Source organism: Onychostoma macrolepis, chromosome 09 (assembly GCF_012432095.1).
Source record: "Onychostoma macrolepis isolate SWU-2019 chromosome 09, ASM1243209v1, whole genome shotgun sequence".
Taxonomy (NCBI): Eukaryota; Metazoa; Chordata; class Actinopteri; order Cypriniformes; family Cyprinidae; genus Onychostoma; species Onychostoma macrolepis.
Genome location: NC_081163.1, coordinates 32,600,701 through 32,618,399, shown reverse-complemented (window position 1 = coordinate 32,618,399; position 17,699 = coordinate 32,600,701). Strand labels below are relative to the sequence as shown.

Here is a 17,699-nt window from a genome sequence, read left to right as displayed (position 1 = left end):
AAAAGCTCCGCCTTCGAACATGCTTTGTCCTTGTAAGATTGTCAAAAAAAAAAAAAATAAAAGAAGTGTATTTTAATTTGTTTATTCGTCTGCCTGTATTAAATAACGTCTCATGAAAATGTTTTCGATGCATAATTTACAGACATAAACGAGCGCGTGACAGGTGCAATAACGGAAGACATCGACTGCCATCTAGTGGTTACAGCCTAAAGCACTTCTGCATAATAAAAAGCAGGTGGGTGAAGCCAAATATATATTCTGTAAAACCGTACTGTGTATTATTCTATTCTGTAGCACCTGCCATAATAACATAGAAATATAACATGCACGAGTTTAAATAAAGGTGAAACGAGCCAGCTATGTTTTGATTTTTGTAAAGAGTATTTTTATTTCCAGCATTACAAAAATAAAATAAAATAAATTGATTGTATTATTGTTTTTACACCTTTAATACCCTTAAATTAGCACGGGATCAAAGAAAAGAGGCTTTCAAAATTAAAAACGCTTTATTTTAATAACTGCATTTATGGCGGAAACTACAATGCGAGGGGTGAGAACCAGAAGGGCGTGACATTTTTGATGAAATGGATATATATATCAAATGGAAGCTCTTAAGTACTGTCATCTATGAGTGTACAAATTTTTATTATAAACAATTGAAATCAGTACGCAAAGTCATATCAAACTATGGGATTTTTTTTGTTTTGTTTTGGCTCTCCAGTAAAGTTGGTGATATGTCACTTACGCTTTTCTGGTTCTTACCCCTCGAATGTTACTTGTTTGTAATGCATTGATGCACTCATTCTGAACACAATGCTCGTGAAACTACTCCGTAGGAGTTTTACTTCAGAAGTGTTTGTTATGGCAGAGAGGAAAGGTTACCTCCATTTAACAAAATAAATAAATAAAATAAATCTGTTCTGAGAACTAGAGGAAGCGAAACTATTTCAAAGGCAATGACAGACAAATCAGGTGTGGCATTGGTCGTCAACCGGCCCCCGTCTGACCACACACCTGCTCACTGAGACAGAGAGCCAAAACTCAGAAGAGCGCGCGACGATCTGTGTGCTTTAGGGACGTAGATGAAGGGAACGCTTTTAAAATGTACTTGTAATTCTTTACATATTTTCTGTTATTTTTATATGTCAGCTTCTGGCATATGCATGCATTTTGAGAAAATATGGTGCTTAATTTTAATGAAAGGACGCCTTTCAACTTTTTGATGTGCGTAATTTGCATCGCATCTCTTGGATACGGAGCAAACGTCGATGTTCCTTTTAAACCGACCCCTGCTTCTCAATCTAAACTTTCTCCTTGGAGCCCGATGGAGGAGACTGATCCTGCCCCCGACCCTGGTGAAACCACCCAAGCGGTGTTTACACTGAACTACTCTCGCATTCAGATCCCGTTTGAGATTACTTTATGGGTGCTACTTGCGTCCTTTGCCAAAATAGGTGAGCGATTACACATTCTATGGCAAGCTGTTTTAACATATATTCTTTTAGACCGCCTAATAGTGACTTTTTGATGTTACTAGTATGTTTAATTAGCCTACTAAGTAATCCAGTACTGACTCTATTCCAGTTTTAGCCTACTAGCAGCCTGTATTTATCAGATATTAGCCTATTTGTTTGTGAAACACTATGCAGGTTGTTACAGCAACCATTCTTATCTCAATTTTCAATAGACTTTTTTACTTATCATATGAGATGGCTAGTCAGAAAGGCAACTTTATTCTATTGTTAATTTGGATTAAAAAAAAAATGGTAAAAAGATATAAAAAAGTTACTAGAATATAAAATGTAGGAAATAGATTCAGTAAATTAGATTTAAGGATGAATGAATAGGGTACTTTCAAAAATGTTTCCCGTTTTAACCACACACACACACACACACACACACACACACACACACACACATTAGCACTAAGTAACATGTAACAGGTATTGTTTTTTTTTCTGAATAGGTTTCCATGTTTACCATAGGATCACGGTCTGGGTGCCAGAGTCATGTTTGCTGATCTCCATTGGTCTCATAGTCGGGGGCATCATGCACTCGCTGCACGAGAAGCCGCCGGCAGTGCTCACCTCCAATGCCTTTTTCCTCTATATGTTGCCAGCTATTGTTCTAGACTCAGGCTACTTCATGCCCACTCGGCCTTTCTTTGAGAATTTCGGTACGGTGCTGTGGTTTGCTGTTGTTGGCACCTTGTGGAATTCTATTGGCATTGGCATATCTCTGTTTGCTGTCTGCCAGATCGAGGCGTTTGGTGTGCAGGACATTACCCTGCAGGAGAACCTCCTCTTCGCCTCCATCATCTCAGCCGTAGAACCGGTGGCTGTGCTCACTGTGTTTGAGGACATCAGCGTCCATGAGCAGCTCTATATTGTGGTATTTGGAGAGTGCCTGTTCAATGATGCTGTCACTGTGGTAAGTGACGTGTGCACAAGGTTTGTACATGTACATGATAAAGGTTTCAAAAGGGGGTTTTCATAGTAATGCAATAGAAGAACCATTATGGGTTCCCCAAAGAAGAATTTGAAGAACCCTTTTCCACTATAAAGAACATTTTGAGCAGGTTCTATGGATGTTAAAGGTTCTTAATGGAAACTTTTATTTATTTATTTAATTTATTTTTAAGAATATGTGAGTCAGAGAAAGGAATTGGGGAAAGAATGAGACTTATATATTGCCATACTCTCTATGGAAAAATGCTTGAAACTTACTTTTACTTAGTGCATCAGTCAGAAATATTCTTTTATCAAGAACTGTTTTGAAGACATCGCACCTTTGAAAATGCTGGCAGATATCCACAGTTAGTCATTAATCAAAAAGTATCACAATTAGTTTCAAAAGAAATACACCTGTATAGAATTTCCTTTCAAATCTTGCCTTAGTAACAGATTACTTCGCATTCCAAAACTCAACACAAGCCAGCGTAATTACTCAGTCATTTGATACAGGCTGAAACACCGTGGTAAACACAATGTTGCTTTCTTTATTGTGTCAAACATAAATGAAATACTAAATAGCACAATTACATTTCTCATTGTATTACATTTTAACTGGAGTAAAGAGAAAAGCAATAGTACTAGAACAGTAAGAGAAAGAAGTCTTTGTACTTTTGCTTCTTTCTACAGTAATATACAGTACAAGTTAATATACAAGTACTTGCTACAATACTCGTATATTAACATAACTGTTTTTTTCCCCACTCAGTGATTGAAATATTTGTTAGCAGCAAAAAACACACAGCATAAATAAGTACACCACCTCTAAACAAATACTAATTTTTTCTTAATGATCACTAATACAGTTCATAGAAAGATGGTAAAATTCAATACTTCTTAAAAACAGAGACGTGTAATGAATATCTGTAAATTTTATTGAAACAAATGGATGCAAAAATGAGTACACGCTTGATTAAATTCAATAAGCGTGTAATATTCTAGTATGTCCTCAAATCTTATTTTCCTGAATAATTTTGACATGCTTTTTCGTTCATTAATCAAGCAAGAATATTATATCTGCTGAGAGCCCTAATATGTCTTCTAAGAAAAGAATAATTGCTGAATTTCTGAAGTTTTAAAGGGGGTTACTCATTTATGCTGAGTACTGTAATTATGGCTTTCTTTAATTCACACGGTTTGATCATTTTATTGTACATGCAAGTAGTCTTAGTGTATTATTTATGTCTAAGTAGTTCTCACTGTCTGTTTCAGGTGCTCTATAATCTTTTCAATCATGTAGCAGTGATGGAGGTGGTTGAAGCCGGAGAAGTTTTTCTGGACATAGGTCGATTTTTTGTGGTGGGTTTGGGAGGTACGCTTTTCGGCGTACTGTTAGGCTTTGTGGCAGCCTTCACCACACGCTTTACAGGAAAAGTGAGAGAGATCGAGCCTCTGATCATCTTCCTGTACAGCTACCTGGCCTACCTCATAGCTGAGCTCCTTGCCATCTCCAGCATCATGGCGTACGTAAAGGCTCCTAACTGCATTTTTGAAGAAAAATAAAAATGAATTAGCACTGTTTTGGCTTTTCCTGAATGTTGTGTTCCTGTTTCTACAGTATTGTAATCTGTGCCTTGACTATGAAGTATTATGTTGAGGAGAATGTATCCCAGCACTCCTGCACCACTATTCGGCATGTCATTAAGATGGTTGGAAGTGTGTCGGAAACTCTGATCTTCTTCTTTCTGGGTGTTGTTACCATAACAACAGAGCACGAGTGGAACTGGGGCTACGTCCTCTTCACTCTGCTGTTTGCTCTTCTTTGGAGAGGCCTGGGTATGGGAGATTATAAAGAATTCCCAAATTACTAAAAGGACGTTTTTAATAGTAGCAGGATGTTTTCTTATTGCCATAGGTTACAATTAAACAATATTGCATGAGTACAATAATGCAACAATTCAGCACACAAGAATAGTAATTAATAGTAACTTAGATGAACACAATATTGCCAGTTAGTTTGCCCATTTTTGCTCCACCAACAGGAATAGTTCCAGTCAAAGCACAATCACTCGTTGCATCTTCAAGCAACTCACAGTTGTGGTTCATTATGGAACAAATCAGTGTTTTGAGCGGTATAGTGAATGATTCGAAATTATAAATACACAGGCTGCGTCTGAAATCACATACTCTCTTGAGTACTTAATTTGAATAAGTAATTACTTCAAAAGTATTTTCTGTATAATATGAATGTGTGTAGTATAAATGGAATCTGGATTTCAGAAGTCATCCAGGAATTTTTGGCCTACTGTTTTATGAATACTGTGAATTCGGACAAACTTCTTTTGTCACATACTGTTTTTCGCCTACTAAATAGAAGGGAAGTATGCAGTATTTTGGATGCAGCCATTATTGTTTTGTTACAAGTTTGAATCAGCATTGTGAATGAACAAATGTTGAGAAGGATTCAACTCCATTGAGAAGGAAAGACAGTTAGCCGACTTGTTGCCACCTACTGGCCTAAAGATGAAACCTGTAAAATCGCAAATATAAACTATAATAGAATAGAACTATAATAGGATATACATTTAATTTCTTTAGCCATTGTTAAAGGACATAATTATTTGTGCTATTGGCAAAAATGTGACGTATTTTCTTTTTCCTTTAGGAATCCTGGTCCTAACGCAGATCATTAACCCCTTCCGCACAATTCCTTTCAACTTCAAAGATCAGTTTGGTTTGGCCTATGGTGGGCTTGAGAGGAGCTGTGTCCTTTGCCTTGGCCTTCACTCTCCCAGACAGCATTGGTCGCAAGAAGCTGTTCATCACAGGCACGATTGTCGTCATCATCTTCACAGTGTTCATTCAGGTACTGTACCTTCTCACAAGAGCGAATGAGTCTTGCTTTACGAGTGCTTGTGTGCAAACTAGCCAAGAATTCCTTTTTATGAATCATCTTTATAAGATGCAGTTTCCCAGAACTAGAGCTAGACTGTAGATGCAACAACTCATTAGTAGCTGATTCACCACTAGTTTGTGGTTTCCGTTTGTAATAACTGTTCTGCGCCATTGAGCTCAATTGAAGCTTTACTCTTCCTATATTATATCCAATTAATTAATAAATTATTAATTACATTTTTAATTTATACACTACTTGTCAAGAGTTTGGAATAATTAAAAATTTTATGTTTTTGACAAAAAAATGTTCACCAAGGCTGCATGTATTTGATGAGTACAGTAAAAACAGTAATATTGCGAAATATTGTTACATTTTTAAAATAAGTGTTTTATTTAAAAAAATGCATTTTGGTATTTTAATAGATTTTAAAATGTCATTTATTTCCTTGAAGACATTTCTTAATATTTTTGTGGAAACTGTTTAGATGAAGAGACAGCTCAAAAACAGCATTTATTTGAAATAGAAATCATTTGTAACATTATAAATGTCTTCACTGTCACTTTTGATCAATTTAATGCTTCCTCTTGAATAAACGTATTAATGCTTTAAAAAAAAAAAAAAAATGTAGTAGTGTCCAGTATCCAAATGATATTTCTCTTCGCAGGGAATTACTATAAGACCCCTTCTAAAATTAATGAATGTTCGTAAGACAAATCGAAACCTGGAGACCATCAATGTTGAGATTCACAAAAGGGTATGTCTTCAGAGGTTTCAGTTATTAAATTTAAACATGCCTAATCAGTAATCAGGATCAGTTTAGTTTTGATTCAGTTACTCTGTTTCAGTTAATGGAGCACACTGTTGCTGGCATAGAGGATCTGTGTGGACAATGGAGTCACTACTACTGGAAAGACAAGTAGGATTACATCCGAGTCATTTTTTTCACTACACAGCTTTTTTCATTGGAGAATTACAGTTATCGGATCACAACCGCTTAGAAGTATTTTAGTGTCATGTTTCCAATTTTCTCTATTATCATTTCAGTAGTGTCCCAAAAACGTACCACCGGTTAGACTGGTCTTATAGCTTTGTCGTGTGGACACGCGTTTCTGTAAATTTATCTGTCATAAATCTGTCCTGTTAGATACTACCACAGCTGTTACCCTAGATTTGTTTTGTTTCATTTTGGAAAAAGATCTGAATGGATAAAGGACATTTCATTTGATTCAGTTTTTGACTTAGTTTACATGTGGGAGTTAAATATCAACATACAAAATCCTGTACTCTCTGTTATCTACTGTAATACTGATTTTGAGATTCATTCATTTCTTTGGTTGCCAGGTTCTTGAAGTTTAATAACCGGATCATTCGCAAGATTTTAATCCGTGATAATTGTCCCGAGTCGAGCATTGTGGCTCTGTATAAGAAACTGGAGCTTCAGAACGCCATGGAGATACTGGACCAAATGTCCGCTGACATCAGTGCAGCCCCCTCTTTAATTTCATTGCAGTACGTCTCACTTCTTGTCCTGTCCTCCTCTTCTCAGAAATCTCTGAAACTTGAATTTATGTAGCTTACATTTATGCAACAGTCATTTCAGTAAAGGTCTGTGGTCACAGTAGCATCACAGTGATTTGCTTCCTGTTGATTTCTGTTTGTCTTTTATTATAGCGAAGAAAGAAAGAATGCCTCCAAGTCCAGGAAGAAGTTCTTGTCATCTGATGTGACAAATATGCATGAACTCTTATCAAAGAACATGTACAAGATCAGACAGAGGGTGAGTTATGACAAAATGTCCTGAACTTACATTAGAGGAATTGCTGGAAGAAACTAAACAAACACCAAAAAACAAACAAAGACACTGACCTACATCAGAAATAATTTAGAGATTTGTATGACCTACACTGAAAAAAATAACTGTATCATTTATTGGAACGTGTGTTTTGATATCAGTCTACTCTAGATGGTTTTGATTTTGTTCAGTTTGTCAAAACAAATTGTCTATGATTAAATAGTATTTTTACATTGATGACACATACTGACTAGCTTTACTGACTGCATTAATTGTTGTGAGTTTTATTGAAATGGTCCAAAGTATGTTTTTTTTCTCCAGTGTGGGGCCCAGAAACCATTTGCATTGAACAAACTACTATGTGTTTTATGGGAAAGTTTAATGTCTTCTCAAATGGCTTTTTATTATTTAGTATGTGAAGTAGTGGTGCTTTGAAATTATTCATGTTTATTTTGTTGCTTCTAATGTCCCTTGTGATATTCCACAATTTGTTATTTATATTTTTATCCATTATGCTTCACAGACAGTGTCTTACACCAATAAGCACACATTACCCAATGATATGACAGCCAGAGAGATCCTGATGAGATGCCACACAAGCTTACGACGCAGCCTCAGAGCTGGAAGCTTCCACGGCACTGTATGTAACACTATAGAAATAAGAGCACTTATTTATACTGGGTACAGAAAACCTAAAGAATGCCGTCTAAAATCAGAACACAAAGTCATACATGATGATCTATAAAATATATACGCTTTTAAATATGGAAATGAGAGTCGTTGGCCCTTTCCTTGCTCTTTTTCTACCAGAATGCTGCAAAAATGTCCCAGAAATTTTTCTCTCTGCCCATGGGCCGGAGTCTGAGCTCTGGATTTCCTCCTGGGAGACTCCGTCACGCTGGTGAGAGAATGCACTGCTGCTTAATATTTTTATGAAATATTAAGTTCAATTTTTTTTTCAGGATTCTTTGCTTAATAGAAAGTTCAAGAACAGCTTTTATTTGAAACGGTTTGCTTTTTAGATGGTGGTTGTGTATATGGCTACTGCATTTGTCATGCCATCTAGTGAGGGTTTTAAATAATACATTGATGCGAGTCAAATGTTTTTCATAACTGTATTCATTTTAAGCAGCTGTATTGACAGTAATATAGATAGTACTCTACGCTGGTGTCTTTGTAGGAGATGGTGATACTGAATCGGAGACCGACTACCTGTCAATCAGGCATCCACAGAGAGTGTCATCTAAAGCAGTGATGCCTCCCAGGCCGTCAAACACTCTGAAGGAAGTGGCTTCCTCTGTCAACATGGTGGACGAACAGAATGAGGAGCAGAGAGGCTACAGGAGGTCAAATGTCAGCCGTTCAGGACACCTGACCTCACATCTGCCTCATGGCTCGTCTAGAAACTATAGTGATGAAGACTGTGAGGGCGAGGAGCAGCAATCACGGTCGTCTCCACATGTGTGGGTACAGGAACCGCAGAACAACAGTGATGTGCAGCATCCTTTGATGAGGAGACCACACTGGCTGCCACAGAAACCACATGACAAATGAGTTCACTGCTATTACTTGTGGAATTGATCTCACCACTTTGAAAGAAACTCATACAAACTAAAACACTTACACTAGAGAAAATAGAACTTATTCCATGCGAAACACAGTCACAAAATATTCCTATGTAAGAACTTACATAAAAGCTTTCTATGACACTAAAGCTATCAGAAATGGTAATCTACAGAATAATTGGTCTGCTTGACGTGCATTTTGCTGATATTGGTAAAACTGATAAATTGGGTGCATTGTCATTTTCATACCGTTTGAATTTGTTTTTTTTGTAATTCACTAAATTGAACTTTAGCTTTGGAAACTTTTGGATACATGGCTATTTATCAGATTTAACTGGATTTTAGTATATTATTTATTTTAACAAAAAAAAAAAATTTTCTTTACACATCATAAGCAATTACTTGATTCATGAAAGTTACATTTCTATATAGGACACACCATAACCTTTGTATGTAAGAATCTTGTTGTAAAATATACATGGGTACAAATGTTAAAGTATAATATAGTATCAGCTCAAACAGTCCTCTAATGTGTGAGATCATTTTTCCCATGGCATGCAGCACATACTTTTTTAAATGAACTACAGCAGTCAACATTTGAAGTGGATCAAAACCTTTCATCAAAGTTGTCCTAAAACCAAAATGCTTTCTTGTCAACTTGAACTTTTTTGATACACTTCAAATGTTGACTATTGTATAAAAAAACTAAAATAACATAACGGCAGGATTTTGTGTAGGCTCAGGCTTCTTTTATTAATTAAAATAAAATATTACGTTCTTACACAAAATTATACTTCGGCATGAACTTGGTATTCCTGATAGTAATAAAAAGCCTACATTTAAAATAATCATTGTAAATACATAGATAAAATCAGATGATGATAAAAATCAAAAGAGATAAAAAGAAAACATTTCCCACACACAACCAATGTTTGGGGTCAGTAAGATTTTGATATTTTTTTCTTTTCTTTTAATAATTCTCTTATACACACACCAAGGCTGCATCATTTTAGTTGATTAAAAATACATTAAAAACGGTAATATTGAATGAAATATTACAATTTAAATTAAAAGTTTTTGATTTGAAAATATTAAAAAAATCTTTTTTTTATTAATGCAAAGCTGAATTTTCAGCATAATGACTCTAGTCTTCAGTGTCACATGATTCTAATCATTCTAATATGCTGATTTGCTGTTCAAGAAACATTTACTATTATCAATGTTGAAAACAGTTGTGCTGCTTAATATTTTTGTGGGGAAAAAAGAAGCATTTATTTGAAACTAATTTTTGTTTACTGTCTCTTCTGATCAATTACATGCATCCTTGCTAAATATAAATATTAGATTTTGTTCCAAATAATAAATAAATAAAATCTTACTGACTCCACACTTAATTTCGAACAGTAGTGTGTGTGTCCTATACTCAAGTTTTTTTGTACAGTTTTATAAAAACATTATTGCTAGACTTTGGGGCAACTGTATGTTTTTTAATTTTAAAACACCGAAGTGAGTAGTATTATGAAGTGCATGAGTGATAAATAGTGGTAACACTGAGGTAAAACTCAATCACATAGTTACATTTCTCCTGCCCAAAATGTTAACAGTTTTCTTGGAAGCTCATCAGCCTTACCTTTCTTGTTTTTCGACTTATAGTCAGAAATTTGGCCAGGAAACATAAAATCAACACATAAAACACTTTTATATAACAATAAATGTCCCACTTCTGGTGCTAGTTTTGCCACTGGTGTTGAACCACTAAACAGCAAAATGTTCTGATATAAACATTCATCTTACTAGCCTTTGCATCAGACTCCGTCAAGTCTGCAAATGTACAGGCAGTTGCTCTCTTTCAGCATGGCGGCACAGGAAGAAGCCTTACCGATGGGCGTCTCACACTGACATTGTGACATTTAGTAGCTGGTATAGAGATCCAAACTCCCACATTCTCCAAAAAAAACAATCACATCACCTGAGAGGAAAAAAAGACAGCTGCCATCACAATCTTCCGTCTTTCTGTCACTTTGAGTGGTTTTCACCCCATTGTTTGGGACTCTTGTCTTTAACCTGTGTCTTACTGTCCCATTTAGGAGTCCTCACAAATAGCAAACCCACAGCTAAAAGTCCCAGCACAACGCCCAAACTAGGAGGTCCACAGGGGCTGACTTCTTGAGCCAGACCAGACAGCAGTGGCGCTAGGACGCGTCCCACAGCTGTGACCGACTGTCCTGCTCCGATTAACGTCCCGCTAGCTTGGGCTCCCCCACGCTGCAGCTCTAAGTCAGTGATGCAAGTGCGTCCGATAGTGGTAGAGATGGCAAAGAACGTGGAAGTAAGTAGGACCTGCCAGACGTTTGGTGCCGTGGCATACAGGAAGATCAACGTGCAAGTGAGTGCAGTAGAGTGTAACAATAAAGCAGACATGTTGTTGCCATAGAGGTGTGTGACGGGTCCCACCAAACAGCCAGCAAGGGCCCCCAACATACTGCTGTAGCTGATCAAATAGCCCGTCACCTTTGGTTTGAGCTGAAAACGCTCCTCCATGGCTAAGGAGAAGTTACTGTAGTACAGCATTATGGATACAGCCATTAGAAGACGCACCAGGAACACGTCCCACATATCGGAGGAAGCCACCATGCGGATCCGTATCCACACTGAGGTCAGCTGTCTCCAGGCAGGCTGGACGACAGACATGTCTCTCCAGCTCCAGGCTCCATTTGTTCGACTGCGGACTGCTGATGCATTAGTATGGCGAACATGGTTTTTGTCTGAGCAGTTCTGCTGGACTGAGTTCTTTAACTCATCGTAGGATTTTCTGGGCTTGCTTTTACTGTTAGCGTTTGCATCAATACGGTGATTTAGCGTCTCACTCCAAGGTAACATCCAGACCAAACCTGAGAAGACAACATTTGGATAAATAGACTATAGTTGCTTTGTACAGCAGCAGACAAAGGATCACTTGTGTAAAAGGAGTGCACTTAATTGTACTGAATGTGCACTTGCAGTGTACTTAATTATACATTCTGCAAGTTCAGTTTAAAAAAAAAACTAAAATACACTTAAGTACACTTTCATGACTGAAATCATACAAATCATTGTTTTAATCATCTTTTGTCATGCTTTAAAGTACTTATTTGGATGTGCTGACTAACATACTTAAGCACTGCATTGTGTTATTTGACATAACATTTAAAGTTAATATATTAAATGTACTAAATATGTAGCTTCATCATTATAAATGTGTCATTACAAATAATTAAATACATGACCTACAAGTTGCAATAGAGTCCTAAGTGTATAGGTCAAAAATTTGAACTATAATATTTAATTGAAATTAACATGCAATTACGTGTCTGAAAACATTACATACAGTCTCTGTATACTGTTTTAAACTATATCATTTCTGTAAAAACTACTTTTAAAAAATTTTTTTTTAAAGCATGTTAAAATGATATTTTTCATGAGGAATAGTTCACCCAGAAATAAAAATTCGGTCATCATTTACTCATCCAAACTCATGTCTGTCTTTCATGTCTGTTAAGCAAAATGCTAATGCTGCTCTTTTCCATGCAATTACCAGATCAACTATTCATTAAAACTTTCTGATTAATGAAAAATGATTTGGACTTCAGACATGACTTCTTTCATGATTTGGACTTGGAGTTTATATAGTTAAACAGTTAAAATGCTGTACATATGAAACTTTTTGAAGTTTGAAAACTTTCGGACACATTCATTACAACTGCATGGCAAACAGTCTTCAACCTTTTTTCTTTTGTGTCCAGTGAAAGAAAGGCATGTGATTTTGTAATGACTACTTAGGGTAAGTAAACAATAAACTATTCCTTTAATGCATTACAAGATAACTGCAATCTCAGAAAATATTGGGTTTATCTACACTTGTCTGTACTTGTAAGGAATAAGTTACTTTCTTTATGCACGTAACTACTGTCAGTCTTGCTCACCTGCATTTAGAAGGAAAATGGCTGCACAGGCGAATGAGGATAAGTAAAAACCGCCCTCATGTTCAGTGAGATATCCACCCACCACTGGTCCCAGGATGAATCCCACACTTGAGGCTGCATTAAAGTGGCCCATCACTAGAGGCCGCTCTTTCTCCGACACAAGATCGGACAGGAGTGCTCGGCAGATAGACAGGGAGTGTTTAAAGAGCCCTTTAAAGAGGGAAGGGAATAATCTCAGTAATGCTGCACGCACTTATTTGCAATATGAACCAAAGTACACCACTACTTACCCACTGGTATCCTGGCCAGCACAAAGAGCGCAATACTCGTGGACAGACCCAGCAGGCCATATCCAAAGGCACTGAGCAAAAGGCACGTCAGTAGTGAATAGCGCCTCCCAACCACATCACTCCAACTTCCCTGCCAATCACAGAATAAAACACAACTAAATATATAAAAGAGGTCATCATCAATACCAACTAAGGTTGCTTTTTCCAAAAATAATAATAATAGTGCCTGTTTTGCTAAAAAAAAAAAAAAAAAAAAATGCAATAGTGTCAGAAGATTTACTTTAAATTACATTTTAAATGCTTAGGTTTTAATAATAATTAGTTAAAGAGGTGCATTTATTTTTAATGTGCTGACTAACATACTAAAGCCCATGTAAAGTACTTGATTACATTTTTTTACTGTAGTATGTTATTTGATATGACATTTAAAGTTAATATATTTTTAAGATACTAATTTGCAAATTCATTATTCCAAATGTGTAATTACAAGTAAAATGGCATACAAGTTTCAATAGAAAGAATATTTCACAGTCAATAGAAGTAATTATGAAATTACATAAAATATGCACTTAATTCCTACTTTTAAAGTGTGTCAAAATGCACTCTGAATTTCAGCTAATTGCATTTAATTTCAATTTAAACATCATCAAAAGTATGCTAAAGTGTACTTTATCACAAGGGTAATAGCAGCAAATACACAATCTTGTGAGAGTTTTGCACAACATGTAACCATGTAAAGATGCTATAAGCAACGCTAGCTGTTTTGCTAAAGAGCTAACCTTGCTTAATCTTAGCCAATCAGCTAATCTTAGCAAAACAGCTCACTCCATAACCCTGCCTTCCATGTCAGCAAACCAAACGCTTTAAAATGACTGACATGTATCAACCCATGGTCAGATTATTTTTGTTGTATACAGAATCTAGTGCTTTCATAGACACAGATGTGACAGGAAACCAATTTCAGTGATATCTGTCAGGTAGTAGGACATTTTCTGTGTGATATTAATTGCAGAACCTTTAAATAAGAATCTTAGTCGTTTATTAAAGGAAAGAATGTCTCGGCGAAGAAAGCTAGTTTATAGCCTGCAGGCAGACAGATCGGACCTGACAAATGAAACAGGGCAGGCCCTGAGGCAAGCACTGCAGGCATCTCCATACCAGCACTCATTAGACTGAGGCATGACACACACACGCACACGCACACACACACACACACACAGGGAGAGATCCGCAGACACTGCAAACTGGTGTAATGCAATAAAAACTTAAATTGGATTTACGATGTTCTCTCTGTTTCTGGCCTACAGGCATGTCATAGAGGTTCACTGTTCCTGTCTGCCGTCTCCAAGCTTAACATCCAAGAGAAGACAAACATCTCCTTCACTTCTTAACTAGCCCTGTGACCCTTCAGTCTTTAACCAGTTTAAATACGTGTATGTCAGTGTGTTCGTCAATGGTAACACGATGACTCATTTTACAGTAACACACTCTAGATGTGAGAGCAATCTGCAGTTTGAGGCTCCCTGTAATGTTAATTGTAATAAACAACGTGATACGTGCTTTAATCTCCATAGAGACAGATCAGATGAGGTAAACATGGATTATTAAATTGAGAGGAGCAAATTGATAATCATATTACAAAAAAAAAAAAAAAAAAAAAAAATCACTACTTACCACCACAGTGCTAGAGAAGAGTTGTAATACTCCATATGTAGATCCTGTACAATGGAAAACAACCTTTTTATTTATCACCAATATCACAATTAATTAATCACTCATTTTAGTTTCACAATCAAACTGTTGAGGTAACAAGACCTTGTGATCACAATCTAAGCTGTCTGCCTCATGAAATCAGTGAAAATATCAATTGAGCTGGTGATTTCCATTGACATTATGGGCCATATGTAAGCTGTCCTTTTAATCAGAGACGAGGTGCAGGCAATGTTCTGGTGATTTCAAAGACCTGCTTGTCTAAAAATTACAATCCGCCAGCAATGAAGTCATCTGTTGACTGAAAAAGTAGGAGAAGTAAATTGACGTTGGTCCTTTTGAGAATAGGATGTGCAGAATTAAACAAAATTGGACGTTTAAATTTAGAAAAACAAATGCCAATTGTTCCATTAATATTATTTTGCATTGAATTAATTTTGTGCACCCTCCAAAAAAAAAAAAAAAAATCTCTATTCAGACATACAGCTGCAACACTCTTGTGAGAGAATGAGCATTCTCCATTCAACAAGACCCGAAACACATACCAATATTGATTAAGGCAAACTGATTAAATTAATGATTAAATGGATGCTTCAGACTCTAAACACTGATTTTCGGTGCATTTGAAACCATTGTAAAATATTGATAAATGCACACCTATGATGTGCACCTCTAGTTAGTCAAATTGATTTTACTTGCCAGAAGAATTCTTAACTCTGATTATTAATCAAGCTATTTATTGAACGCGGAGGTCATACACTTTAAACTTAAAAAATGTTGTCTATTTGCATTAAAAACAGTGCTGCCCAGTAAAATGTGTCTAATATTCACAGGAGTCTAACAGGGATGGTGGTGGTTCTTCACCCATTAATAAATAGTAGTCTTTATAATATAGATTCCTAAATATGAGCTTTTTCTCTGGATCACACCAAAAGTTGATAATTTTCATAATAGTTTATAATAGGCAATAGTTTTAATAAAGAGCCAACGATTTTCTAAACGATGTTGTTAACAGTGAAATATGTTATTAATACTGGATCTCAAAAGGCCCTGTATAATTTAACAACAACAGAGACTTACCTACAATCCCAGCCACTGTAGGACTTGCTCCTAGAGACTTCACATGATGACTCAGCAAAGGGATAATCATACTGACCCCAAAGAGATCCTGAAAACACACACACACACACACACACACACACTCAGCAAAGCAAACAGCTCAATACACAGATTTCTAGCTTTTCCCTTTATAACATACCGTATAAGGCTATGATTAGAGTCCAATTACTCTCCAATTACAATTAATAGAATTCAATTTACTGATTACATGAATCCTGAACAGACCTATATACGCTTCTATGACATTAAATTTACCTGTATGACATTTAAATATAATTCTGAAATGCAATTCGCCACTTGATTCTTGATTTAAATAAATAAATCAATAAATTTAATGAATTAGAACTCATAGTTACAATTGAGATAAAACATATATTCCTTGACAGCTGAAAACACACTAACTTTTATTTGAAACTAATAACATTACAGTGCTTTGTGGAAGTAGTTCAACAACATGCAAAACAAAACAAAACAAAAACAAAACAATGAATTACAAAAAATAAAATAAAATAAAAAATAATGTATAGCCTGAATGCACTGTAAGTCGCTTTGGATAAAAGCGTCTGCTAAATGCATAAATGTAAATGTAAGTTACAGTAATATCAGTTGGCATAAATTGTCTGAGGGCAACTTAAACAAAAGCCATACATCACTGAGCTTGTTTGTCTGGATTTTTATATGCAGTCATGCCAGGACTTGATTGAAGTCACACCATACCTCAATCCAGTGTCACGGCACTTTCTATTAAACTAAAACATTTAATCTAACAAAAACTACCAGTGAATTAAAGCCAGGAAGAATTCAATGTGTCTGAGAGGGAAAGAAGAGGAGAGACAATGTGTTCATTCTCATGGGTGTAGATTTCTACTGAGGCAAAAATATAAATTTCCAAGGCATCAACAACTACACCCTGATTTAAATATGGGAAGCTAAAAAAGCAAATGTGATAACATTGTGAACATAAAGACCACTAAATGAAGAACATCTGGCCTAAGATGTCATGTGATAGATAAAATATCATTATCAAGGAGCCCTTGTAAACAACAGTCCTGCCCTAAAACAGTTTTAGCAAATTCTTCTTATCTAAGAGTTACAAATTACAAATCTATTTGATGTGCCAGTTGGAAATATAAGAATCACATCATGTGCAGAACATAGGCATCAGATGTATGTAAACTTATTGACAGCAGCTTGTATTGGTGTGTCATTGCGATCAATGCCATACAAAAGACCCTTTCTAAATACAAAATAGGATACTCACCATGAATCCCACCACGTATACACATCGTATGATCCGCGCTGGTCTCCGTCGTTTGTGGGCAATGTCACATTTAGAGTTATTCATTCTCCCGCATCGACAGAGACTAGTGCAGTCAATGCGGAAGCGATGGACAGCGTTGCTATGTTGTTCTTCACGAAACATCACGAGGTTTAGACCATCTCTCTCTTTAAAGGCGGCGCGCCATGTGTTGTGAGAGTAAGATCCTCCTGGAAATCACGAATATCCCTGGCTGCTTGTGTTCAATTTCTCCAAAAAAAGACGTAATTAATTTCGTGTCCACGCATGGGCGGGTTTTCACGTGGTAAAATGCTGAGTGGTGGTTTACATAATGTACAGGATCTCCTGTTTATGGTACAGTCCAGTGAACGCATCTAGAAGACACACGCGCTCTATTTGAACTGCGAATGAAATGTAGCTGGTATTACTTAGCAATTTTCCAAAATTAAGCATTTATTATGAAATGTTTAATGTGTTTATCGAAAATTTCCACCTTATCGAAAAACACCTTTTGGGGAATAACTTATAGTTCTGTAGCAACAGAAACTAGTGGCGTAATTTTGGTGGGAAAACAACAACAACGCAAACATCAGTGAGTAGCAGTAGGTCAGTGAGTTATGTGATGTTTTGTGGTCT

General features: G+C 36.3%; 2 protein-coding genes across 2 annotated transcripts; one reads left to right on the top strand and one right to left on the bottom strand.

Moving 5' to 3' along the window:
• Positions 1–1,035: 1,035 nt before the first annotated feature.
• On the top strand, positions 1,036–10,668 carry slc9a2 (solute carrier family 9 member 2). Its single transcript, XM_058786615.1, is given in 13 exon segments — positions 1,036–1,454; positions 1,967–2,430; positions 3,723–3,973; positions 4,069–4,286; positions 5,116–5,198; positions 5,200–5,316; positions 6,011–6,100; positions 6,192–6,262; positions 6,688–6,855; positions 7,018–7,123; positions 7,662–7,778; positions 7,949–8,039; positions 8,319–10,668. Coding segments are annotated over 13 exon segments (2,424 nt in total). The 5' UTR covers positions 1,036–1,180; the 3' UTR covers positions 8,693–10,668.
• On the bottom strand, positions 9,435–17,303 carry mfsd9 (major facilitator superfamily domain containing 9). The gene is made up of 6 exons (XM_058786616.1): positions 17,046–17,303; positions 15,746–15,833; positions 14,630–14,673; positions 12,956–13,085; positions 12,666–12,875; positions 9,435–11,594 (listed from the first exon to the last, which is right to left on the bottom strand). The coding sequence occupies exons 1-6, from the start codon at positions 17,205–17,207 to the stop codon at positions 10,720–10,722; spliced, it is 1,509 nt and encodes a 502-aa protein (XP_058642599.1). The 5' UTR covers positions 17,208–17,303; the 3' UTR covers positions 9,435–10,719.
• Between the last annotated feature and the right edge of the window lie 396 nt (positions 17,304–17,699).